The sequence below is a fragment of the Agelaius phoeniceus genome, chromosome 9, assembly GCF_051311805.1.
Source record: "Agelaius phoeniceus isolate bAgePho1 chromosome 9, bAgePho1.hap1, whole genome shotgun sequence".
In the NCBI taxonomy this organism is placed as follows: domain Eukaryota; kingdom Metazoa; phylum Chordata; class Aves; order Passeriformes; family Icteridae; genus Agelaius; species Agelaius phoeniceus.
The window spans coordinates 33,933,068-33,959,637 of NC_135273.1; the positions used below are offsets into that span (position 1 = coordinate 33,933,068).

The 26,570-nt window shown below is 46.4% G+C and overlaps 1 protein-coding gene across 2 annotated transcripts; it reads right to left on the bottom strand.

Annotated features, from left to right (window-relative positions):
• Window positions 1-2,362: 2,362 nt before the first annotated feature.
• Window positions 2,363-25,786, bottom strand: LOC129122842 (prosaposin). Of its 2 annotated transcripts, none has more exons than XM_077183502.1 (14): window positions 25,634-25,786; window positions 16,231-16,364; window positions 14,665-14,739; window positions 13,858-13,983; window positions 13,415-13,609; window positions 12,533-12,676; window positions 11,960-12,016; window positions 9,133-9,246; window positions 8,211-8,303; window positions 7,831-8,017; window positions 7,528-7,679; window positions 5,837-5,917; window positions 5,223-5,330; window positions 2,363-4,677 (listed from the first exon to the last, which is right to left on the bottom strand). In XM_077183502.1, exons 1-14 carry the CDS (start codon window positions 25,776-25,778, stop codon window positions 4,642-4,644), a joined length of 1,647 nt encoding a protein of 548 aa, XP_077039617.1. In that variant the 5' UTR covers window positions 25,779-25,786; the 3' UTR covers window positions 2,363-4,641. The 2 variants fall into 2 exon arrangements, with proteins under 2 accessions (XP_077039617.1, XP_054492831.2); XM_054636856.2 differs by having other exon boundaries at window positions 8,211-8,306.
• Between the last annotated feature and the right edge of the window lie 784 nt (window positions 25,787-26,570).

The following is a 26,570-nucleotide window of genomic DNA, read 5'->3' on the forward strand; positions in this document are numbered from 1 at the left end:
TGTTTCCTGACTCGCAGAGATCCTCAGCTCAGCACTTACTGCTCACCCTGCTCAAGCTGAAGGTCAAGCAGCAATTTCTGGGCCAGAAAGCAATTAGGCCTAATCATAACACCCAGCAGCTGAGAGCAGGGGGATCTTCCCCAGGTGGAAAGCACTGCCACGGGGCAAGCAGTTGGGGCAGCTGGTGTCCCGTGAGCTCTCCTACACGTCCCACAGCCCTGCTGGAGCCACCTCGTGCTGCCAGGCACACAGGCAGCAGCGTTATTAAATGATGCCATTTTGGGCAAAGGAGCAAGGCAGGGATGCTCCCGTGCCGCGGCAGTTCCAGGCCAGCCACAGGTGCCCTATTGCTGCCTGCCAGGCCCGGGGGATGGGGTGGGCTTTGCTCAGGGGGGATGCAGCCGCGAGCTCCAGCTGTGGCAGGGCTGTGCTGGCATTCCTCGGAGCCCCGGAGCGCCCCGGCCGAGCCGGCAGAGCCTGGCGAGCCGGTTGTGATGTAAACGCCAGGGGTGGGTGGCAGCGTGGGCCCCAGCGCCCCAATTCCCGGCCTGGCGCACGCCCCTGTTGCACCAAGAACCATAAATACACTTTTCCCAGCTCCCAAACCCTTCTTTCTCGCCGAGGCTCGCAGGGTCCCCGGTGCCGCGGCAGCCCCCGGGCCGGGTGGCCGAGCCCCGCCGGCTCCCGGGGCGGGCGGCACCGCAGGGCTCGGACGTGCCGAGCACAGGTGAACATTCCTGCTCTGCCTGTTGCCGGCTGGAACACCCAGACACGTCCCCCCCAGGCCGGCTCGTGTGTGTGCACCCACAAAACCTGGGCACGTCCCATCACAGGGGCCAAGCCTGGGCTAATTGGGGTGCGAGGGGGTTTGCTTGCAACAGCAGAGCTCATCGAATTCTAAGGGAGATTTCCCCAGGAAGCAGCGATCTGCCCCCAAGCAAGGAGCAGGGATTGGGAGCAGGCCTTCCTTCCCCAGCTTGGTTCCTGGGGATGGGCAGGGGATGAATGACTAAGGGCAGGAGCAGAGGTTTGCCTGCAGGAGGATTCACTCACAGATACCCAAGTGCCGACGCTGGGAGGGCTCCTGAGGTGAGTAGAGAATATCACCCCATCACCCTTCCCAGAGCTCAGCAAGCCAACAACCTCTGTTGCCATCTGCCAGCAGAGCCAGCTTCCTGCCTCCTGCATCTCCTGGGAGGACCCTCAGGACAAGGACAGCTCCATGGTCACACTGTTGTGACAACCAAGTGGCTTCCCCAGCTCACAGCAGCAGCCAGGCCCCAAACCAAGGGCAGGAGAGAGAGCAGCCCCTCTCCCCCACTCTGTCACAGCTTCCCTCCTTCCATGCCCCAGCACACCACCAGCTGTGCCTGAATCCCAGAGAAGGGAGGGAACAAACCCCCTTTACCCTGTGATCACCTTCAAAGACCAAAGTTCCAACTCTGACCTCCAGGTGGGCAGCACAGACAGCAGTGTCACCTTCCCCAGCTCTCCTCTGCCCAACTCCAACACCAGAGGAAGCACATTATGGAGCTTAGACACTAAAGCTGGGAAGAGTTTTGGGATTCAGCAGGGTTTTCTGGGCTGTCCACATCCTACCTACCTCCAGGCCTGGCCTTACCTTGGTAGGAGCCCAGGCACACAGAAATGATCAGCACCAAGCCACTCCATTTGCTCTCCATGCCGTTCCTAAGAGTCCTCAGTGGCTGGTTCCTCTCCTATGCTGCTCCCAGACTGAGGAATCTTGGATGGGCTGGGAGAAGCAGTGAGAATCCACACCTACGCAGGGCAATTACCACACCCCTCACTTTATGCCTTGATTATAAAATCATCACCAGGGAGGGAGGAAGGGAGGGACCAGAGGCAGGCAGGTACTCCCAGGAGGTCAGAAGCAGCTGCTCAACACTAACCTGGCTGCAGAGGGTGGGCACACACGGGGAGAACTGCCCCAGAGCCACGTGACAGCTCCTTTGAATGACATTTTTATATTTTCTTTCTCTGCCTTTGAATGACATTTTTACATTTTATTTGGAAGCGAGCAGGGAATGAGGACACAGGGGAAGCCACATTGAGTGCGAGTCAGCAGGCAAGGCCGGTATCAAGGAGTCCCTGTGCAAGGCAGGATTGCAACACGGGGCTCTTGCCTCACAGCAGGCGTTGTGTTTGTCCAGGGAAGAGAGGCAGCAATCCCAGGCAAGCCTCTTCCACCTGCAGAACAAAGGCTTGATGGGACACGCAGCATAATGGGAACCTGAATCCATTCAGTCCCAGATTCCTTGGGATGTGCCTTCTCCTGGCCCTGCAGCCAAGGGGAACCTCAACAAGAAACTTTGCCACGGAGAAAAATGAAACAAGAGAAATAATCGGTTTACAGAAGTTTTTATTGTTCATTAAGGAAGCTTTTGTGCAAAAAAACCAAAAAAAAAAAAACCAAAAAAAAAGAAAAAAATCAAGACAATGTTCTTTAGAAAGCAACTGCACAGTGTCCCCCCAGCATGACTCAAGCAGGTCGGGTGCCACAGTCCACAGGAAGGGAGAAAACTAAAGGGACTCCCAGCAGCAGCACAGGACTTCCCCTGGCTCACTTGCCCAGCATGAATCCTACTAAAAACCCCAGGAAAATAAAACCTTCCCACCACCCTGCCAAGCTGTCAATGCAGCCTCACCTCCCCCTAAAAAAGCTCCACACCATCCAGTTTAAAACACCCAATGCCACACTCTGTGCCCTGGTGTCACACAACCTGTCCCTCCAGGGCAGCACTGCCCAAGGGACAGAGCCCATCTCCTATCTGCTCCAGCTGGGATACACCACCAAACCACTGCACAAGCCTGCCAGGACAGAAAGCTGCAGGTATTTTATGTCTTTAGGGGAAATGTTCCTCTTTTTCTTTCTTTTTTTTTTCTCTTCTTTAAAGCCATGAGTGCTTCAGCATTCAGGAAACAGGGGAGAACAACCTCTGTTGCCATCTGCCAGCACTGCCCAGGCTTTTAGTATGCACACAGATCAACTAAAGACCTGCAGTCCAGTGGTTTTCCAATGAAAAATACTCTGCTTGCTGCTACAGCATTGTTACTGGAGCTCCTGCATGCCCCACACACCACAGGAACAGCAGGAGTTACCAGAATCTTTCTGAACAGGACTGGAATTTTCAAAGCTCCACATCTGCCCAGCTGCTCCTTCCCAAAGGTCTCCTCAGAGCTACCTCAGTGCCCCTGGCCTGGGGATTAACCTGATCAGAAATGCACACCCAGTGCAAGGTCTGTCCCAAGCAGCACAAGCAGGATTCTCACCCCCAAGGCCTGCCATGTTCCCAGGGTAGCAAGCCTGCCTTGAAAGCTTTTTTGGGGGGATTTTAGGTCATTTAAGTGGAATTTCAGAGAGGTGTGAAAGGCAGGCTGTCAAGTGTGCCAGCAGAGCTTTAAATAGCCACTTTAGTGCTCCTACCACCTGCCATCTCTGCTTGCTGCATTTCCCAGCAGAAATGGGAGCAGCTCTGGGTAACAATTCATGCCTCCAGTTACTCAGCAGGGTGTCAGGAAAAGTGGGTGGGCAGCAGTGGGAGGTGCCCCCAGGCCTCACAGCACCTCTCAAGTTTTAGATGACTGAAATATGCTGTGAGAGAAAAAGCAGAGCAGAGAACAAACAGGTTACAATGAAACCCGTTTTTCCACCAATTCCCCCCTCAGTGCTGAGCTCCCTCTGACATATTCCCAGCTCCTGCTGACTTGATCCTCCTCCTCCATCTTCCAGTGACAGCTCATGCTACCTCCTCAGCACCCAGCTGGCTGCTTGTGGGAAGCTGCAAGACCAAGCAGAATTGAGCAACTAGGATAAGGAAAAAGGGAGTGATTCCTCAGGTACACCAGCATGCTTCAGGAAACTAACATCCCATGGGCCTGGGCTTGGCAGCAGAACACCAGTGCTGGGACTGAGCAGCCCAAGGAAATCAGGAGGATGTGATCAAAGGCTGAGGGAGGGATTTCCTTAGCTAGAACAACACTGTGAGCCACAAGCATGGTCACTCAAATGCAAAAGGCTGATCATACAAATGCATCTTTTTAATTATCAGGGACTTTGAAAGTTAGCTGGGCACACAAAGCCCACTCCTCTGTATCTGCAGAGCTTTGAAAATTCCAGCCAAAAGGGTTCCCAGATTCAACATTATCCCTTAGAGTTCCCATACACAGAAAATAAACGTTCCAGCCAGATGTTAAAAATGCAAAGCATGTAAAATCTTCCCAATGCTGCCTACAGAAAGACATTTGAAAGTTTAGCTGCTATCTTGCTCTTTTTTTTAAAATTAAAAGATAAGAGCCTTGTCTCATTTCACAATCTCTCTCATTCTTCCCAGCACATAAACACTTCAGCCTACCAATTAAAAAAAAAAATCTACAACACACTGACTATTTTTAGGAGCATAATGGGTTAAACTGTACAATCAGAAATATCTTTGTTAAGTCAACAATGAAAATCTGATCCTTCAACAGCAGCACTGCTACAGAAGAGTTACAACAAAGGAACTTGAAGGTCAAATTGTTAATGAGGCAGAGAGGAGGGACAGGTGAGATACAGCTCTCTGCCAACCTCAGCCCACATTTCCTAAGAGCCATGGCAAACTTTCAGAACAGGAAAGTCTTCTTCTAGTTCCACACATGACGTTTGCAGTGATCAACAGCCTAAAGGGGAAGAAATAGCTGATATTAGTGGAAAAAAGCCAGTTTGCAAACAAGCAGTTCAACACCTTATCCTGAGCCAAGATCTTGGGAGCAAATCTGTTTTTCTTAAAGTAAGTGATTTCAAAGAGGACTAGAATAAATAACATCCTGAGCCTCAGCAGCCAGGAAGGAGCTTTAGGAAAGAAGGCTGATGACCCTTAGCCATTAAGGCCTGGCAGAAAAAGCAATACTGGAAGCCAATTTTTAGAGCCTGCTGAGAGATTGTGACATGGTCTGTTGGCTGCAGGAACACTGACTAAATATAAAGCTGACACTGTACCTTACTAGACATTCTGAAATACTGGCAGACAGGTGTGGGACACAAAAAGGAAAGTCAGCTTTGAGAAAGCTAAGAGCTATGAAACACTCTCTAATCAAACTAGTACCTTTTTGCTTATTTTGAACTGGAGTTCATCCACTTCCAAGTGCAGTAGAAGCCAAAAATGGCTCAGAAAGAGCTGTCAAGGATCAGAAGGAAACTGGAGGCAGAAGGCAGCTTTACTTACATTGCACTGAGCAGCAGTGTCCATGTTCTTACACCAGTAGCCTGGACCCCAGACACAGGCATCATTCCCCAGGAGAGGCTCTTTAGCTGACTCACACACTCCGAGTTTCTGGAAAAAGGGCAACAGCACAGTCAGCACCTTCCTAGCTGCACCAAGAGATCTCCAGTCCAGCCTTATGTCTGAGCTTGCACCTGAGGCAGTGTGGAAGCTGCAGGAGCTCCCACTGAGGTCACACCTGCAGCTGAACCAGCAGCCAGGCAACCTGAGCCAGGGCAGAGTTCAGTTACTGGAACTCCTTCATATCAAGTTTTGAAAAACAGATCCTCTAGAGAAGGACCTTTCTCAAGAAATGTCACTTTGAGGGCACATCACAGCCTGTCACTGAACCTCAGCAGTGGATAACCCCTGGCAGTCTGTCCTGCTGCCCTTCCTGCTGCTGGGCTGGCAGTCACACAGCTGGCCATTCAGCAAGGCCCAGGCCTTGCACAAGGGGCTTGCTCCAAGCATTCAGTGCACTGATTTTGATTCCAGCAGAGTTTCTGCTTGCTGGGCACTGAAAGGCACCCAGGACTGTATCAGAGCCTGCCCTCAATGAAACCAAACTCAATACTCACAGTGCAAACAAAAGTGGGATCCATCACCTCTGCCAAGAGTTGCACAACCACGGGTTCATACTGTTCCACAAACTGCACACACTGCAATGAAACACAGGGTGAGAGATTCTGCTGTGGAGCCTCTGAAAGCAGAGGAATGTGTGGGCTGCAGCAGGCAGGCCTGTGTGCTACCCCAACACCACACTCCACAAGGATAAAGCAGAGGCTTGAGCTCTGCACATGGCACAGGAGTCAGGCACTAATCACACAACTACATCATTGTTCCTGCCAGCTCACACCTGCCCACTGCTGTCTGTAGACACACCATGAGGAGAGAAGGGGTCACAAGGAAAAGAACCAAACAGGACAGGCTTTGGGAAAAGAACCAAGCAGAGGAAGCTTTGACTGCAAAGCTTCACACCTCTGATGGTGGAGATCACACCTGTCTCAAGAGGGAAGCACACAGAAGCAGCTGGAGACAAACTCCCTGAGCAGGACAGCAGCAAGGACTCCCAGGCACTTGCACTCCAGTTATTCCCTCAGACAAGGCTGCAGCAGGAGCACTGCCTGCCAGAACAGCCTCTCTCCCTCTAGTGGAGAGCTGGCTCCAGAGCTGAGGAAGATGCTGCTGCTCTCAGCAGAGACAAACAGCACCAATTAATAAAGCAACCACAGCTATTAAACAGCCTCACAGCAGGAAGAGCTGTTCCACAGCTGCTTTAAGCCTCTATTCTATCCCCAGTAAACTCACAAGCAGTTGCCACTTGCTGACACTCAGCAGCCACCTAATAAGATTTTCAGGTAAATCTTGATATCAGTGGTCTAACAGGTGTCCCACTGGAATTACACCAGCCTACCTTCAATTACTTCATTAATCCCCTGAGCAGGATCAGTGTTGAGAGAAAAAAAATAAATAAAACCTTCAAGTGTTCCCACCCACTGTTCTCAGAGGATTTCCAGGCAAACCTTTCCTGACTGCAAATTAGTGCAACAATCCAGCCAGTCAATTCAGACCCTTAAAGCAGACATCTATTCAAGGGCCTGCCAACTCCCAAGGATGGGAACTGAGCAAAGCTAATCCCCCTGCACCCCAAACTCCTTTAGTAGAGAATGCTGTTACAAAAACCAACAAGAGAAGCTGCTCTCTAGTTTTCCCAAATACTCTGCAAGCTGTCCCTGCCTATGGCAGGGGGGTTGGAATTAGACAGATTTAAGGTCCTTTCCAACCCAAACCATTCCAGGATTCTGTGTTTCATCCTCCTGTTCATCTCCATCTGCCCTGCCCTGACTGGAAGGCAGGCTGCCACACAGCAAGGTCATTCAACTGCCTCAGATCAAGTCTTTCCCCCCTTTTTTTATTTTGTTTGCTCTACTGGACAGGAGAAGCTGCTATGCTTTGATGTTATTTAGTAAAGGGAAAAACCTGTGAAGGATCAGGTTGTTGGACACAAGGCAGTCCCAGCTGCACCTGTGGACAGTTTGTCTCCAGCCAGAGACAAGGCATTTGGCCAAACACAGAGACCTCTGTTAGGAGTACCTGGACATTTATAGCAGAAGCAGAGACACTTGAGAGACGGACCTAAAATTAGCATATAGACAAAATATCAGATGAAACACTCAGAAAATGAGGTTGAGCTTGACTGTCAGTGTTAGGAGCTATGTAAACACCAAGACCATGGCTTTTTAGTCTGCCTCCTGCACAAACACCTTACCTGTTCACTGACAGACTCTGGCAGGAAGTGACAGACTTTTTCCAGTAAAGCTTCAATTTCAGCTGTCGTGGCATTCTTCTCTAGCTCTTTGTCTGCATAAGCCACCACCATCTTGCAGATATCACAGAAGCCACCTGCAGGTTTCACCACAGCTGAGAAGGGAAATAAAAAACCAAACCAAACATCAGGGCTTGGGTAAAGAGAAAGAGAAGGAAGGAGGCAGTATCAGCAGTGTCCTCAAAAAGAGACCTCATAGGTGAACCAGCTCATTTGGAACACCACAGACCCCCCCTCCTCACCCACCTGGCTGCTGGGGAAGCTTGCTGGCTGCACAGCATTTCAGCATGGCACAAACAGCTTCAGGATTTGTTGCCTCCAAGAGCATGTCAATGACAGCCTGGCCATAGACCTCGATGAAGTCCTTGCACTGGTCCTTGACAGTGCCTGGGAACAGGCGGCACACCACCTCCATCTCATGCACAATCTCCTCCTGAAGCACAGGGCAGGGGGAGAAAATGAGGGAGAGAACTTGGATTCAGTTTATAAGCACATCTTTTCTGTCCCACCCAGGATAGAGATGTTGCTGTTGTGAAAACAGGCAATAAAATTGATTTTCCTTCCCCTTTCAGTGCAGCCCCATCCCAGCCAAAGCTGGAAGGGTACAATGGCCACCACTCACACACCTCTGTCTTGTTGCTCTCCAAGAGGCCAGTCACTTCTTTCACCATGGTCTCACAGATTTCACACAAGGAAAAAGTCTTCTCTTGAACTGAGGCCTTCTGAGTACACAGAAGAAGAAATACACACACAATAAATCAGCACTGGACCACATCTGATAGGGACAATGCCTAACAGCATTTACCCAGCTGCTCACTTTGGGCTGTATTCAAAAGGTCACACAGAATCCAAAACCAACCTCAAAGGACTCAGTAAAAAGCCTGTCTGAATGAACAGGCATTTTTTATGACTAATTTTAAGACTACAACCCCCAGGCTGTACAAAGAGTTGAACTCAGTAGATACAATAATAAAATTAACAATTTTAATAAACAACAAATAAATAACTAAATTTTAAATAAATAAACAATCCCACAGAGACAGAAGTCAAGGGAAATATATAGTGGTTTTTAAAATACATTAATGGAGGACAACATTTCCTAGAATTGAGAGCACCCTCCTGTTTGCAAAAATACCCTTAGGAGAAGCCAAGCTGCTTCTTCAAACTCAGAGCTTCAGCATTCTGACTCTGATCCCTCACCTGCACATGCAGAGTGCTGCCCCATTTTTAAAAGAGATCAAAGTATTACTGCAAAGAAAGAGCAAAACTCAAACTGAGAATTTACATTTAAGGTGTCATTCAGAACTGCTGGAACAAGAATTCCACTTTCAATCCTAAAGCATTACCTTGTAGCTCTGGTTCAATGCAGGCTCTGCTGTACAAACAAATCATTCAGCTTTCCTACTTCACAAAGCAGCATCAGAAACAAGAAAAGGCCAAGAATGTGTAGGGAAACTTGGATTATTCTGTGCATGAAAGCTCATCTTTTTCACCTGGTTTGTTACACTAAAGCAAAAAGGAAAGCAAAGTACAAAAAGCCCATCTTACCTCCACAATTTCCATTTTCACCTCATGAACCACCTGAGCTGGCACCAGAGGCTGAAGGGGAACAGACTTCACAGAAGAACAGAACCCAACCATGGCACAAATGTCCTTTGGTTGCTGGAAAGAGATGTGTAAGCAAGTTTTAAAAGTTTAGAAGTCTCTGCCCTTTCTACAGAGCCTGTGAGCAGGCACAGAGAGCAAAATTTTGAAAGGTTCCAACACAAAATTCATGACTACTTCTACTTCAAGTATTGCCAAAGCATTTGGTAAGGTTATAGGCAGGACAGCTACTGGATGGAATTTAGCAGCTCCTGTTAAAGAGGAAGAGGTTAAAAACCCCATTTAAAAAAACCCATGAGCCCACACTTTGCAAGCCCTTCAAAAGGAGTTGACTTAAGAGCTACCAACACCAGAACAAGCCACCAGCAGCATCACATCAGAGCTGCATCCACAAAGCTGCTCCCCAGCTTTAAGTAATCACAGGAGAGGCCAATTATCCTGACTTCAGAGTTCACCCAGAAGCTGAGAGAAATGCCTAGAAGAACCTCTTTCCTCATCCACAAGCTACCTTCTTTAAAGCTGCCAGAAACATCATGTTCTGCAAACAGAAACAATTTCTCTCATTACTGAACACAGCCTACAAGAAACAAAAGTTGAGCTTGTTAAAACCCAAGCCTAATCATTTGTATTGCAACAACTGAACTTGCAGTGTTCTCACAGTAAGAGAAAACAGCAAACAGAAACATAGTCTGTAAAAAGGCTTTCTTTCTCAAAGAAATACACTCTTCATGCATTTCTTTTTTGGAACATACATTACTAAATGCACAAAGAAATGTCAGATACAAGGCAAACTGTTCTGAGGAGGACACCCAAAGTGAGAAAGGCTGTACTGAGTGAGACACAAAACTTGCATTTTCTCACCTAAAGCTAGAAAAAGACACCCTTGGACCTCCAGGTCATTAGAAGATCACATCTCACCCTGTTCCAAGCTTCCTACAGCAGAGGCTTATCCCAGAGTTAATATTGACACATCATGCCACAATCTCATGCACAGGCAGAAGCAGCACCTCAGAGACACTGTGCTGCTTCAGACTACTCCAGGCAGCACCTTTAAGTCAAGCCCTTTGGTTCATGCACTGTAAGAAGCAGTTCCAGGTATTAATGTTACAGCAACACCCACATACACACAGGTTCCCTCACAGAGGGGTGACAGACACAAGGTCCCACAGGACAGGTTCAATTAAAAGCCCCAATTGCTCTAGGAAGCTTTCACCTTTTCAGTTCATATACTTCAAACATCTATACCATTGTCCTACATTTAAAGGTTAACCAAGGAAAGACTGGGGACAGCTTTGCTCAAGCCCTTTGGAGCCCAGACTTTAAACCAGTAGCTGCCAGGAGCCACTGGTATGTTTTTTCCACATCTATCCTTCTTCTGTAAAAGGGAGGATATTTTCTGCTCTACTGGCCAAAGCATAATCAAGTTGAAATCTTGGTAGCACAAAATGGTATCTGGAGCTGGAAGTAGGGCTGATGCACTGGAGGAAGCCTTTAGTCTTTCTCTGTTTTAATCACATAAATATCCCTTGTATCTGTCAGCACTGAGCACAGTCACACCAAGTGTACAGCTAAGAGAGCCAGAAGTGAACTACAAGGCCTTTAAGAGCAAAGGGTGAACTACAAGCAGGCTATCACCACAGGCAAGTTGCTCACCTACCTGATCCTTCTGTTGACAGGGGAGATTGGAGACAGAGGAAGGAAGGAGAAATTGAAGATAACAGTTAAGAGAAAAAAAACACATCAAGCACTTGGAACTGCATATATTCTTTGCACAAAGATAATGGAATATGACACAGTCCCCACCCCAAAGATCCTCAGCTACAGCAACTCACATTTAATTGCACAGTGCTAACCAGCATTATTCATCTGCAGTTATTAAGGCATCCTGGGCAAGACTACCTCCAGAGAGTCTGGACAGCACTCAGATGCACACCAGGTGTAGTCATATTCCCATTTCAGCCATGAACAACACACTGCATTGCAATGCTTAGAATGAGAAACTTAAGTGCTGTTGGAACAAACATGGACTTCTCTCCAAATGTTTAAGGAAAAGGATGAACTTCTGAGTAGCCTATGGCAACTGGAAACAAGAAAAGGCCACTATGTTGCCAAATTCAGGTTCAAGGCAGCCAGGTCTTCACCTGTAGTTTGTTATGTCACCTGTGGCATCTACAGACTGCACTAAGGAAAGGCTTGGCTGTGTTTTTTAAGTCACTCAGCTCTCTGGATAGAGAGGTGCTGTGTATGAGGTAAATGAATGCTGCTGCAGAAGGCACCACTCACTTTCCATGGCTCCTGTCAAAGCCCAGAGAGCAGGAACCTTCAGACAGCAATCCCAGAAGGATGTGCAGCCTTGTTTCCAGGAGACACCTTATCTCTCACACCTGAACTAATGTTGCAATACTGTGACAAAGCCAGCTCTCAGGTCGTTAACACAGTATTTGGGGAAGGGGGAAGTGGTGTAAGCACAGGACTGAGATAAAAGAATATAAAGGAACATGTGCAATGTATCTTCATATTTCAAAGGATTAGAGTGCCTTTTGCACTGCAGAAGTGGTTATAAAATGGAAGGAAATGTGCTAAAGAAAGCATCCTGAAACTGAAATTGCTATCCAAAAAACACCAAGTTCAAAGCATTAACACCAAGGCTTAGAGAGCAAGGGCCCTCCCCAAAGTTTTGCTGCAGTGCATGTTTCCTGTTTCCAAGGAAGCTAGCTACACAAGCCAGAGAAATGAAGTGAGAGCAAATACTGCACTCTGCTGATCTTACCATGTGCATCATCATCTGGATGGCCAGGTCAGAGTACTCAGAGATGTAGCTCTTGCACTGCAGAAAGTGGGAAAACAAAGTCTCATGACTACCAAACCACTTGTGCTGTAGAGTCCATCTAGAATTTTCTACTACATCTCAAGGTATTAATTTACCTGTCCTACTGCATAACAACAGGTCTTTCAGAGCTTGGCCCAAATACAAGATGGCATTTCAGGTTACAAAACTGCTGCACAGGTAACTGCTTAACCTTTTCTCTTCCCCTCAGGGCAAAAAGGCCCAGCCCCCACTGATACAGCCACATTACCCACCCAGACCATGTTTGTGGAAAAGGCCTTTAAGGGCTAGAAGCAATCTGGAGTCCTTCTCTTCCTCCCCAGTCCCACACATCCCACCCAACTTTCCTGACCACAAAGTTTACCATTTCAGTGGTGTTATTGTTAGACTGTGTTAACACATGCAACATGTCTCCTTTGTGATACTAAATAATGTGATCAGGGATTAAGGCACTGAACAAACTATTTTATGTTTGCTTACAGGAACAGAATCTTTCAATAAAAAGGGACAGTTTACCATATCAGACATGCCAGGTCCCAAACGGTCACACTCCTCCTTGGCATGAGCAACCAAAGACTTCACAAAAGAGGAGTTTGTCTTCACAGCCTCCTGAACATCAGTGACCAGCTGAATGCAATCCTGGCACACATCCCCACCAGCCTGGACAAAGAGAGAAAGGAAACTCAAGTTGACACAACTTCACATGACATGTTTCAGAAGCTCCTGTTACTACCAAGTTTCACAAACCATTCTGAGCTCTGTACAAACCTTAATAAATACTCTGGGAAACACTTTGAAGCCTCAGCTAGTAGGGAGGCAGACAATCCACTGCTGGTGTGTGCAGCAGCCACTAGATGGAGATTAGGTACTTACTTGGCTCCAAAGCCAAGATAATAGTTAAGATACCCAATCTTCAAATCTTTTGGTTTTGTTACAGACCACACTGGGGAGGTTTCTAAATCTGGCATAGATCTTACCTGCTCCACCCACAGCAGCTTGCTGTCAGCCCACTCACTGCTCAACTCCCACACGCTGGCTTGCTGTCAACACTCAGCCTCTGCACCAAGTTCATTGCCTCATCTATTCCCCTTTATCAACTATTTGTTCTTTTCCAATCCAGTCTGTCACCTTTACATTCAGAGACAAATGCATCCCCTGAGGGGCACAGCTAGCAGGTTGCTCAAAATATGGGAAGAGCTGTTCTTCCTTTGAACCTTTGAACTCTTTGTTTGAACCCAAGCTTTCTCTCAGAAGAAATTGTTTTCAGCAACATCTGCTTGATTATCACAGTCCTGGGTGGCAACAGCACAGCACAAGACTTGCCTCTGCAGACTGTAGAACTTAATCCAAGATTATACATATTTTCCACACTAGAACAGGCCTTAGTCCTAGGCTTACCTTAGGCTTCTGCTTGGCCTTCTCCTGAGGGTAAAGGAGAAGAGGCACATTAGCCATGAACGGGGATGCCAGCTCAGAGAAATCCAGCTCTGGGATCTTGTTGGTCTGGAGCTGTTTCTGGAGTTTCATTGCTGCAAGGTGCTTCTGAAGGGAGTGGCACAGAGCAAGGGCACTGCACACAACCTCAGGTTTATCCTGGGGGAGACAAGATACACACACAAAGCTCCAAACTGATGTCACTTTTAAAGTTCAGAGTAGAGAGTCATTCAGCTGAAACATGGTAAGACAAGGAAAATGTTTCATAGCAAGGAAGGAGTCTTCAAACTAACAGTACCAGTGATCCACAAAGGATTCATATGCACAATCTGAGGCAGAAGAGAAATTCTGGCATCAAGAGGAGCACAACTTTTAATACCAACAGCTGAAAATTGTTATCTACTTACAAGCTCTTCCTTGACCATATCCATGATAACTGGTAGGTAGGAATCCACAATTTCTTTGCACTCAGAAATAAGGCTTGGGTCAGGAAGAAACTCGCAGGTCTTCTCCAAGTAAGAGCGGATCTCATCCTATCAAAGATGAGGTAAGCAGAGACAGATTATATTTCTCTCTCAAATGCTCCTTCCATTCCCAAAATGCACAATACAAAGCCTGAAACAAGCTCCTCAGAGTCAGGTAGGTCCACGTAGCAACAAGCAGAACTAGAATGAAGTTCTACACTACAGACACGTCTTCCCCAGTTCTGGAGCTTCAGTGAGACCCTGCCACAGCACAAACATGTCACATGCTCGTGTGGCCTGCACAGCCCAGCCTTGCCAGAACAGAACACTTACACTCAAGAGGAGAATGTGAACTTCTGGGCTCATGGGACAGTGACTTGTTTAAACAAAGTACCCACAGGCTGACAAAAGAAAAAGGGAAGCAGTGCCCACAAAGCAAAACAAAAGCCAGCTGGTGTAACCACCCACTCCTAGAGACTGCAGTACCCCACCTTTTAATCCTGGCACAAGAACAACTTTATTAAGTATCTACAGTCAATCAGGGATGTGTTAAGGCATGGGAGGCTCTAGAATTTGCTAATTTCTAAACCAGCAGAGGCTGTTTAAAAGCCTTTCCTCATGCACTTCAGTCCCTTTCAACATCTGCTGCTTATGTTAGGAAAACAACACAGACTACTCTTCCACCCCCTCACCACGAGACCTTGAAACCAAATGGTGTTTTGGGGCGAGGAGAAAAGGAGCTTTACTTACCTCAGTGCCATTATCCTTTAAAATTTTGCCAGCAACTGTCACAAGCTCCTTACACAAGTCACAGGGAATACTGCTCTGGAGAGAGAAGCAGAGAGTTACTTGGAGAAAGAATTAAGTGCCTGTAAGAGCAGAGTGTGAATAGCAACACAAAGGGCAAACGTTACGCCTGGAATTAAGGAAGAAAGGTGAGGCCAGGGTGGGGAGAGGTATTTTTAAACAGAGTGAGGCTATTTCAGGCATGTCCAGCCACAGTTTCGTCAGTAAACCAATGCTGGATGAAAGCTGACATGCTACTGCTTGCTCATTTCACCTCCTCCCAGTCCCTGGAAATACAAAGTTGATTGCCCCAAGACACCTTCTCCTTTTACCTTTTCTTTCAGAGTTCACACTTGCTAGAAATCTTAGAACATTTCAGGCTGCTTCAACCATTGTAGCTGTGATCTGACATTCCTCCCTTCCCCTACTTTTCCTTAAACTGAAGTATCTCTGCACAGATATAGCCAATGTGGACTGAATTAATCTGTATGTAAAACACCTTTTGCTCCCCTAGAAAACTGAGAAACAATACCCAAACTACAGCTCCACCTAGTAAAGCAGCCCTGACATTTAGTGCAAATGCAACTTGAAAAGTAATGAGAAAATGATGTGTATATGTACTGTATGATAGGTGCCAATATAAGAATTTAATCAGACAGTGATCTGCAGATGGACATTCCATTCAATTTGAAGAGGCCACATTAATCAAATCCATGATCTATTGGAAAAATGTACTCAGTTCAAATAATTCTCATATCTTCATACAGGTCATGTAGCTGCTGCCTCAGTGACAATCTAGCAGAGTGTGCTGCAGTGAATGAAATGTCTGATTTTAGGGACATCTTGGAGACAGCAGGGCCATGCATTACAAGATATAGGCCTGAACTGCTCCTAAGCACCTTGTACTCCCCAGTACCACTGCACTGATTGCCTTGCCTGGGAAGCTGCATATTCCAAAGCTGCATTTCAGTCACCTGCAAGCTCAGGCAGCTGCTTTCCACTGTGTCTGGTTGGTATTTCCAAGACTTTCTTTAAACTTGCAAAAGTTAAAGAATATGTACAGGAGATCAAAGAATATGTATGGGGATCAAAGGGTGTTACTAAATATTACATTTGGACTATTCTTTTCTGTGGTGCCTCCCATAATTTAGCATATGCTGCATCTTTCTGGGAATTTCAACCTTTGAGAAATAAATACACAGCCTTTTTGTAGTAATTGCTCAAGTTCAGAAAAGACTCCTCTAAATTAGGAGTCAGTAATAATGCAGAGGAACAAGTGAAATCCACTAGCTCCATTCCATACATTGCTGGGTGATTGTGCAACAGGTCACAGGAGAAGTCAGCAGACAAGTTGTGCAAGGCAGAGCAGTGAAAAGCAACCTCCATCCAGCACCCACATTAAGGCAACCTCAGCAGAGCCTGATGTAGCACTTAACTCCCATCAGAGACTTGAGAAATCTCCCTCAGAGTGTGGACAGCATCCAGCTGAGCCCCAGGTGGGCCTGGGGGCTCTCAGAGGCTGGCACTTACCACGGCAGGCTTGCTCCAGACGTTCTGCTGGCAGTGCTTGAGTGCCCCGCACTGCGACGCCGTGCGAATGCTCTGGCACCACACCTCGGGCCCCTTGGCACATTCCTTCTGCCACAGCACAGGGCTGGCCACAGCTGCCAGAGAGAGAAAACTCACATCAGCCTTCCCAGATAACTAAAGAACCACCTGGTTATTTCATGGTTTTAAGCACATTGCAATCCAGAAATTTTTGGCCTGCCCCAAACGCAGGTTATAGAGTCAAAGGAAAAAAAAAAAACTGGAAAAGGCATAAAGGTTGAACTTCCAGAGTCTCAGCACCCCAGCAATCTGCTCCCCCATCATCCACCTTTTAACAAAAGAAATTAAAATCCCAAAATACAAAACCTCACTTTGCTTAGCACACAAGAACTACCAGATGATTTGAAACAGCTAAGCTGCTCATTACAGAAATTTACACTACATACAGCTGTGTCACAGGCATCTTCTATGAAAAATCCTTTCCTTAGGATTTTTCCTCCTGAGAAGCTGAGAGGCCTCAGGAACAAAATGTAACCAATGGTTATCTGCTGCTGTGGAATGCAACAGGTGCATCTGGGATTGGTCTCATGTGGTTGCTTTTAATTAATGGCCAATCACAGTCAGCTGGCTCAGACTCTCTGTCCAACACACAAGTTTTTGTTATCATTCCATTCCTTTTCTATTCTTAGCCAGCCTTGTGATGAAATCCTTTCTTCTGTTCTTTTAGTATAGTTTTAATACAATATATATGATAATAAATCAGCCTTCTGAAACACGGAGTCAGATCCTCATCTCTTCCCTCATCCTCAGACCCCTGTGAACACAGTCACACAAAACCTTGCTTTGCTTAGCACACAAGAATTACCAAATGATTTGAAACAGAAAAGCTGCTTATTACAGAAATTCACCCTACAGACAGCTGATTCCCAAAGCTACCAGCTCCCTGTTCTCCTGCCCTACTGGCACTTCAGCTCTGAGCCAGCCTGTGATTGCTGCCTGCATTCCTCCTCCCACATGAGGCATCCTGTTCTCACACAGCAAGTGAGAGGTGAGGACAGATTGTAGATTAGGAGCCACAACAATGTACACATTGCATGCAAGACTTGAGAGCAGGTACAGACCAAAACACTGACCAGAAACAGAAAGCTTTAAGAATGTTCTTAAGGAATGTTCTATCATACTTTTTAAACACACTAAATCTATTTAGACTTCCTTTTTTTTTTTTTTTTTTCTCTTGGTTAGGTCTTCAACTGTGTACAGAAAAATCTGTGGGGGTGAAAAATGTACCAGTCCTTTTTTTTGGACATTACCTCCCATCCCATGTGGGACTGCCATGCAACCTATAGAGCTTTCAAGTAAGATACAGAATATCTTCTCTGGACAGTGTTGGTAAAGAAATGGAAAGTATCTGCTCCATGAGCTATCAGTAGGACCAATGAATCAAATCCATGTTTTTAATGACTTTCCAAGCTTTTTATTTTTTAATTCTTCTGTCTGGACCTGGCCCCCAACTTCTCCCAGTTTCTAAAACCATCCTGTGTGTCAGTAAGCTCTGTTGCCTCAGGAGACATTGCAATGCCCTGCATTGCACTAACCAATCAAGAAACAACTCCTAAAATCCTGCAGCAGGCAGCCTCCAAAAAAATCCACCACGGTCCAAGCCTACAAGGCACTGCTGCCAAACTTTATAAAAATTTAAAAAAGCAAAACAAAACAAAATATAAACCCAACCTGTTCAAACCTATTAGCTGTGCAGGTGTTCTCTCTACATCAATGCTGCTTGCACATCACAAAACCCTGTAAAATTACTCTGTCAGCCACGAGGCAAGAGTTCAGGTGTTTCATTCCTTCATTCCTATGAAGCTTCTGGCAATGTTACAGCAGATGAACAATCACTTTCCCATTTCTCATGCCTTGTTGTAGGCCATTAGAGAATCGATTTAAAGCTGAATTACAAGTGCATCTACAAGGTACAGGGCACCACTCACCAAACAGCCAGATAAACACTGCTTTATAGGTGGCATCCTGCAGCCTTCTCAGCTGTTGATTTATAAAGCCTGTTTACACTGGGCTGCAGAGGAATGACCCATTTCTTTGAAGAAAAACGTGCTTTGCACGCCTGATTTTTTACACAAGAACTCAGAGCTTGCCACCCTCTCTCCCAGTAAAAAGCTTCATTGCATATTGTCCTTGAGTAGAAGTGCCTGGGAGACTGCAGGAATAAGACTTCAAAGCTTCTAATAATGTATGGTTAGCAAAATATTTACAGCCTATTCTAAACTCCAGCATTATTGATCTGGAAGCCTTAAGAATAGTTAATTTTCAAAGTCAGAGTGGCCAGCCAAAGAGCTGTCAGCTCTGGCACGGTGACAGTAAACAAGAATACACTTGGTTGAGGGAAAGTTATTCTTCCCTTTCAGATACTGGCACTGAACAGTGGTAGGAAGGCTCTGGAAGGCAGAGCCAGGCTCTGAATGAAGTCAGTCAAGATCTGGACTTTAAACAGTGGAATCAAGGATTCCCAACTATTTACAAGCACAGCTTTTAACCCATGCCTTTATCAAAAGACAATCACTCCTCCTGCATTGAAGCACACTGTAAACTACAAAACTGAACTATACCACTCCAATAATGGTGATTCCAAGCAGTCTCTCCATCTCTTCATTTAGGACAGTGTTTTAAAGCCAAATGGAGGCATTCATGCTGTAACTTGCATTGGTTTGATCAGGCTCTTAGTGAGCTTTCAGGTTTTGTTTGATTATTTTACTTTTCAGATCTGTACCAGCTTCAGCACAATGTCTTGCTCCTTCTTCCTCACAGCCTTAACAATAGACCATTATTAAGTGAATGACAAAAATATTATGTTTCAGAATTATTTTCAGTTATCAGCTTTGCTGGCTGTGTGTCAAGACAACTCTAAATTTTAATGTTTTCAGTACAGATCTTACAGTCAGGCAGTGACTAAGCAATTTTGTTTGTTATGGCCCCACACACATGGCTGGCACATTTTAGAGCAGCTAAGAAAACAAAGATGACACACACTAATCATGGCTTCCTTTCTCACACCTCCAACAGTGACTTCAAACATTGTTAAATCCTTACAAGTTTGTTCTGGACCATGAGAACTTTTGTTTGAAATCTTGTATCTAATATGAAAGGATACATCTTTGTTGCAACAGTATCCACCCTCCCTTTCTGAACATCCTGGGAAAAACAGGAACAAAGCTAAAAAGTTCTGCATTTCTTCAGATCCTGCAGATTCAGAAAAGAATAACTGGAAACTCTCTACTGTTACTTTTTCCCTTTTAGCTTGCTCTCCTATTTAACTATGAAACAGAATTTTTGCCTCATATATTAACTTATATTACAACAAAAGCAAACATACCAGTGAGGTGTGTTAAGGCCTTGTGCTGTCTCAGAATAAATAGTTTTGAGTTTTAACTCTTCCCTCCAAATAGCCTTTGCTACAAAAGGAGCAATACCTAAACATGGTATTTCACATCCCCAGCACAGCAGCAACCCAAGAGAAAGCAAATAAAAGAAATCCAAGGGAATTACTTTCTTTGTTATCTCTGCCATCTCTTTATTTTATATATTCTTCTTACCTAAGGTCATGCATTTTTAATAGATTTCTCATTTCTCTGTAGATCAGCTCTCAACAATCACATATCATGCTCACCAAGAGCCATCCCCCCCTGTTTCCTCAAGTTCTTGCAAACCACTGTTTTTAGAGCATCAAACAAGTTTATCTGTGAAGGCCAAGGGGTTCCTTTACTCATCCTTTTCACTGGTTTCTCCTTTTCTCAAGCACTTCAGATGTGGCTTCTTCAATGTAAGAAAAAAAAGCCTTTGCTTTACCAAGTTTATCCTAACATACAGACACAAATTTGGCAAGTAGAGGTGATGGCCCTCAGAAAATATCACCTTTTCCACTTGGCTTACAGAGCCCTGCATGTGAAAGCACAGCCCAGTTCTTCACTTCTCCCCAGGAAACAGGGACCTAAAAAGAAGGAAGTTTATAATGGCTGGATCACCATTCTGCAAGGACAGCTACAGGAAAATTGCCAGGCAATTACCTCTCTTGGAAAACACCTTCCCTTCCCTCATGCATTTGTCTCACTCTTCTTCCACAGAGAGCCAGTCTGGATTTTTTCCTCTAGATTCTCAGAAAAACATCCTAAGAAATCCCCCCCAAAGCTGCACTGAAGCTACAAATGAGACTTAAAATTTAACAGCTTATGTAAGAGTTAATGAACAGGGATTCTGAGGGGCCAGAGCAGATTCCCTAAAGAGCCAAAGGATGAACCAGAAAACTACCACCCAGAACATAAAGGAATTTAACCTGAAAACTCCATCCTCCTCCAAACCCAGCTGCTAGAAAAACCCTTGATTACTGACAAATTAACCTGTAATTTGGGGAAAAAAATATGAGGAAAGTGCTGAGCTGCTGTTCAACTCAGTGGATTGAAGTAAAACATGAAGATCATTTAGGGTGCTGTCAACTCTCATGCTTTTTATGTGTCCAACTTGCATGAGTGTATTAACCTATTCATCAGGAAGGCTGTCATTCCCAGGCTGTCCTACTTGCAATGCTAAAAAAATTAAAAATTCATTATCTCCCAGAGACACCACAGAGCAAGGAAATGCATCAGCCTGTGCCATCTGTGCTCTGCCAGTTACTGACTTTTCCCCATGTCCTTTGAGACTTGCAAAAACAAAGTGTGTTTAGGTTAAAGAAGTCAAGAGGGATCAACTTCTCTTCTCCAAAGTTTACAAAGTGTCAAGAAGTGAAGGAGGAGTCACTGAAGTTATCTGGAGGGCTCAATACTCCACAGCCTCTCTGGTTGGTTAATGAGTGAAACTTCAAAAGTTGTAACTGCAGCACTCACCAGTGACTCTTGCCAAAGGGCCTCTGGATTAATGAGGCAGTAAAATGACCATAACATTTGAGGGATTACAGGCAATTCGAAGAAAAAGTGCAGGGAAAGTGGAAACAGCTAAAAATAAGTCTTCCTCTCCAATATCTACTGAGGAAAAACCCAACTTGAACCGTGTCTAACTAGCACAATGGGCAAGAAATGAGTTTGGAGCTAACACCACAAGCAGGCTCTTCCTCAAAGCTGGGAACTCATTCTCATTTTGGCACACTGCCTCTGCCTCAGGTGCTCCCTTGCTTCCCTCAGCAGAGCACAAGATGACAGGAGAAGCAGTGTGTGTGGGTACAAGCAATCACAATAAAATTAAAGAGAGCAGAGAACTGGATGAGCTGGGACAATAAAAGCATCTCTACTGGCCCAGAAAATTGTCCCAGGTAACTGCAAAGGTTGCAAAAGAATGGTTTCCAAGTTGGCCAGGTGCTGCCTGAGATTTTCCTGTGGCAGAATCCAGAAGATTCTGGACATAAGTGGATGTTCCAGGGCACCTGGTAGTCATCAGGAGTAAGTGGTCCCATACTGTATGCTAAGATATTCCCAAAAAGTTCTTATGAGCAGCATTTCTCCCTGCAGCAGATGCCTGTAGGAATATCTAAAATATTTGGGGCATATTTGTGGTCCATGTCCATTGTTTCTGGGTTTGTTCTGAGGGGTTTTTTGTGGGGAATGCAGAGGACAGATTTCATGTGAGTCTCTGCAGAAATCCTGGATTTATCATTCCTTTTTCACTAGATAAATATATACACAGCAAAAAGACTGGGAAAATCTGCTATCAGGCATCTGAAACCAAACATTGCCTCATGACCAAATACAGAGAAGCACTGCCCTAAAATACATACACACACTTCAGTGTAGCCTTTTTAATTGCAACAAGAACTCTGATATTTTAGCAGCAGCAAACAAATCACATTTAAAAGCTGCTCCATTAAAAAAAAGCAAACAGAAAGGGAGTAAATCCTTTAAGAAAAAAACAAAGCCTCTTTTTATGTCAGAGTTCTAAGGCCCCAACCTGCTTTGAAGAGAGAGATGTACAGGAGATACTGGAACAAAAACCCCATGGCAGGCAGCAGGAACAGCTACAAAACCAAGATGTGCCTGCATTTTACAGCAGAAAAGCCTTCCCTGAAATAGCTCAGCGCAGCCTCCCGGGGAGCCTCAGCTGCCATCAGGTGACACATCCAGTTTTGCTGACAAGCTCCACCCTCCCCATGCCCTCGGTGCACCGACAGCACAGACCGGGGCTGCAGAAAGGCTGCCCGGGGCTGGGGCGTGAGCAGGGGCGGGCAGAAGGGCTGGCTCGGCTCCTCCGGACACAACCAACAACCTTTTCTATTTATACCTGGCCGGCAAACAAGCAGGGGATTGTGCAAGGGCAGGTTTGCACAGGGCACATGACTGCTGTGCTATCAGAGCGCTGGGTGACAGCCTGATCGTGCTTCAGAGGCAGCTACTCCTCCAGGAAAACACAGATTTGATTTGTACATCATCACAGCACCGTTTGGGTCAGGAAAACACCTCCGAGATCACCGAGTCCGAGCTGTGAGCAATCACCACCTTGACATCCAGAGCAGAGCACTGAGCGTCAGCTCTGACATTTCCTGAACACCTCCAGGGGTGCTGACTCCACCGCCTCCCTGGGCAGCCTTTCTGGGAAGGAATTTCTCCTGATTTCCAACCTGGACTTACCCTCCAGACCCTTCCCCAGCTCCATTCCCTTCTCTGGACGTGCTCCAGCACCTCAGTGTCCTTCCCATAGTGGACACAAGAGTGGAGGTGTGGCCCCACAGTGCCCAGCACAGAGGGACAGTCACTGCCCTGGTCACACCATTGCTGGCACATGTCACAGACATCTCTTATGGAAAATCCTTTCCTTAGGATTTTTCCTCCTGAGAAGCTGAGAGGCCTCAGGAACAAAATGCAAACAATTATTATCTGCTGCTGTGGAATGCAACAGGGGGATCTGGGATTGGGCTCATGTGGTTGTTTCTAATTAATGGCCAATCACAGTCAGCTGGCTCGGTCTCTCTGTCTGAGACAGAGCCTTTGTTATCATTCCTTTCTATTCTATTCTTAGCCAGCCTTCTGAGGAAATCCTTCCTTCTATTCTTTTAGTATAATTTTAATGTAATATATATCATAAAATAATAAATCAACCTTCTGAAACATGGAGTCAGATCCTCATCTCTTCCCTCATCCAAGAACCCCTGTGAACACGGTCACAGGCACAAGACACCTTCCACTCTTCTCCTAATTTCATCTGCACCAGTGGGCTGCTTTTTTTTTTTCTTAGAAACCACATTCACAGCAGAACAAGCCTGCAAAACTACAGAACAGTCCAGTTATCTGCTTTATCCATATCCTCAAGAAAACTCAAGCCAGGCTAATTCAGCTCACAAATTTCCCATCCCCACACGTTCTGACCAGTGTTTGCTAGAGGAATTACACATTAACTTGAATCTGCCTTCTTTACAAGGTTTTAAGTCTACAATTTTAGGGGAGGAGGGATGTGAAAAATTCATATCCTCAAAGTTTTTACTTTCCACTCCCAGCTTAACTTTTAATTTAGCAAAAAGGGCAGGGGAGGAAATACTCAGTTAAAGAGAAACTGAGTCCTGCTTTAAGAGCACACCCAGCCTTTCTCCTCCCTGCCTGGCCTCAAAGACAAGAAACAATCAGAGTGCACATCAGTAGTCCAGAGATGCCAGGACCTGTACACCCTGCTTTAATTCCTCTGTGTCTCCCTTAAAGGGAAGATCCACAGAAGCCCTGTAAGTAGGTCAACCAAAAACCCTCACGGCCTGTAAGGCAGCCAAGTGACTCCATTAGGACCTGACAAGGGTGGCTGAATGTTTGCACAGCTAATTAGCCAGCTGGGCAGACAAAACGGTGTTTCCAGCAAAATCTTCAGGAAAATCTGCAGGGCAGGTGAGGCAATGAGCATTCAGAGCCCTGGTGAGAAAAGACAGCTGTTTATTTGTGTAGAAAGAGTGGCTTCTAAGGAAAAACAGGCCTGACTAGTCTCCTGTTGCCCTCAGCTGCATGACATGCCTTTAACAGGTAGGCCAAGCAAACCCTCATTGCTGAACTGGTTTCTCATTACAATTTCCCTAAACACACTAATGGGAAAGCTGGTGGATACTTCAAGGTGAAGCCTTTTCACTTTCAGAGCCCAAGAAACTGCAATGATTTCAGCCATTTGGAAGCAGTCCCAGAAGGAGTGGCAAGTGATGGCAGCTAATTCAGTGCAGAGCAGACTCAAAGGACACTGTGAAAGCACATAAACATGCAGAGTGAAAGCTGATATTTGCTTTCTGGTTCCTGCTTGAAAATTCTGAGGTAAGCCATTAAAGTGTCCACATATCAGCATATTAAATATTATCAGTATATCTAGGGGAAAGTGTCCCTGTCCTAGGCAGAGGGCTGGAACTAAATGACCTTTAAGGTCCCTTGCAAACCAGGCCATCCTATGATTTTATGACATTAAAACTACAATAAAGGACAAAACTCACGTACAATCATGAAAAATTTCACAGGATTATTTACTATATTGTGCCAGCTGGTTACTCCTATGGCCTTTAAACAGCCAGCTGGGCTTTTTTTTTTTTTTCACTTTTGAAATGCTGCAGGTTAAGCTTGTGAACAAATAAGCTTTATTATTAAATAGTCTAATTTAGAAGAAAATTCTGCAAGTAAAAGTGTAGGGCTTTCCAGCTATTCCATCCCACAGCCTAAAGGTGTGTTATTGCTCCCCAGACTATGAATCATTTCTGTATCTCTGTCAAGCTTCTGCAATGTACAGAACACAAGCACTGCATGCTCTAACCTCGAATCCTACAGCTAAAGGGAGACCATCATCCATCCCCCATCACTTTCGCCTCAGCAACAACAGGTAACGAGACGGCGAGCAGCAAATTCAGTGGAATTTTCCATGGGGAGCAGGAGATCCTAATGCAGAAACACCACAGCAAAGGCAACCTCCCGCCATCCGCAAGAGGATTAGCAGCCATCTATCCCTGAAGTGGCGGAGATAAACAGCGCTGCTGGCAGGAAAAAAACAACAATCCCTCCCGAATGTCCCCACCAGCCTGGGCTCTGATCCGTGCGGGACGAGGGGGCACATCCAGCACGCTTCCATCGGGAAAGCGTTTATTTCCCCACCAGCAGCGGGAACGGCCGGATCCTCACGGGGACTCCCCCTTCTCCCTGCCCTGGGGCTATTTTTGGGCGACTCTCCCCCGTCCAAACACAGCATTTCCATCACAGCCACCCCGAGGGCGCCCTAGAAACCCGCACTGCCCTCACGCTCCCTGAGTCTGGGATCTTGAAGCGAATACAAACAGCCTTAGGACCCGCCTTCGCCCCTCGTCCCGCGCACGCTGAGCGCTCTCCCTGAGCCCACCGAGGCTCAGCTGGATGGGGAAGGGGCTCGGCAGGCGGAGGGCAGCGCTTACCGGCGGCCAGGAGCCCGAGGAGGCTGAAGAGCCCGAGAATCAGCGGCCGCGCCATCGCTTCCCCCTCCGTGCCCGTCTGCAATGCGGCGCCGCCGGCACCGCCCGCGCCCGCCCTTATATAGGGGCGGGGCGCGCACGCGCGCATGCCGCCCCGCCTCCCGCGCACGCGCAGTGGCCGGCCCAGGGCTGTGAGGGGCCGGGGCCGCTGAGGGGAGGGGAAATGGCGGCCGCGAGTTCGGAGCTGCGCCTCCTCTAGCCCCGTGCGGCCCCCGCCGCTGCTAACAGCGCTGTCTGGCCGGGAAGAAATAAAGCCTTCAAGGCGATTTCTGCCTCCGCTGCCCTGAGGCAGTGGGAGTCCCAAAGGCGGGAGTTCCCCCCACACAGACGAGCCAGGCTGGCAGCGTCTGATTGAGGCACACATCGATATGGAGACAGTGTTAAGGGGTTGGAATGCACCTTTTTCAATCCGCTCCCGTGCACTTCCCACTGTCTCCCACCTGGCTTTGAACAGCTCCAGGAAGGTGCATCCACAAACCTCCCTGTGCAGCGTGTGCCAGTGCCTCAACCCCTTCACAGCAATCAACGTTTCCTCCTAATATCCAATCTAAATTACCTCTCCTTCAAATTGTACCACTGCTGGTGAAGAATCCCTCCCCAGCTTTCCTGTGGCCTCTGTGAAAAATGTGTATTTTATGACTGGCTTTTCGCAAATATTAAAATGAATATTATATGTATTGTGTCAGAAAGTAATCTGTATTCATTCTCTTAAATAGTGTGTTACATTGTATAAAAAGAGTGGCTTCTAAGGAAAAACAGGCCTGACTAGTCTCCTGCTGCCCTCAGCTGCATGACATGCCTTTAACATGCCTTAAACTAAACAAATAGTTTTAGGTTATAACAAAATGTTAAAATAGAAACTTTGCTATGTAGGATACTT

Bases quoted from the DNA above. Each gene is read 5' to 3' on its own strand.
- LOC129122842 (XM_054636856.2), bottom strand. From the start codon at position 25,778: ATGCGCGCGTGCGCGCCCCGCCCCTATATAAGGGCGGGCGCGGGCGGT. The intron at 12,017-12,532 runs GTAAACTGTCCC...CACTTTCTGCAG, and splicing joins GACCTGGCATGTCTGATATG to TGCAAGAGCTACATCTCTGA. The intron at 7,680-7,830 runs GTGGGTGAGGAG...TTCCCTTCTCAG, and splicing joins CAAGCTTCCCCAGCAGCCAG to CTGTGGTGAAACCTGCAGGT.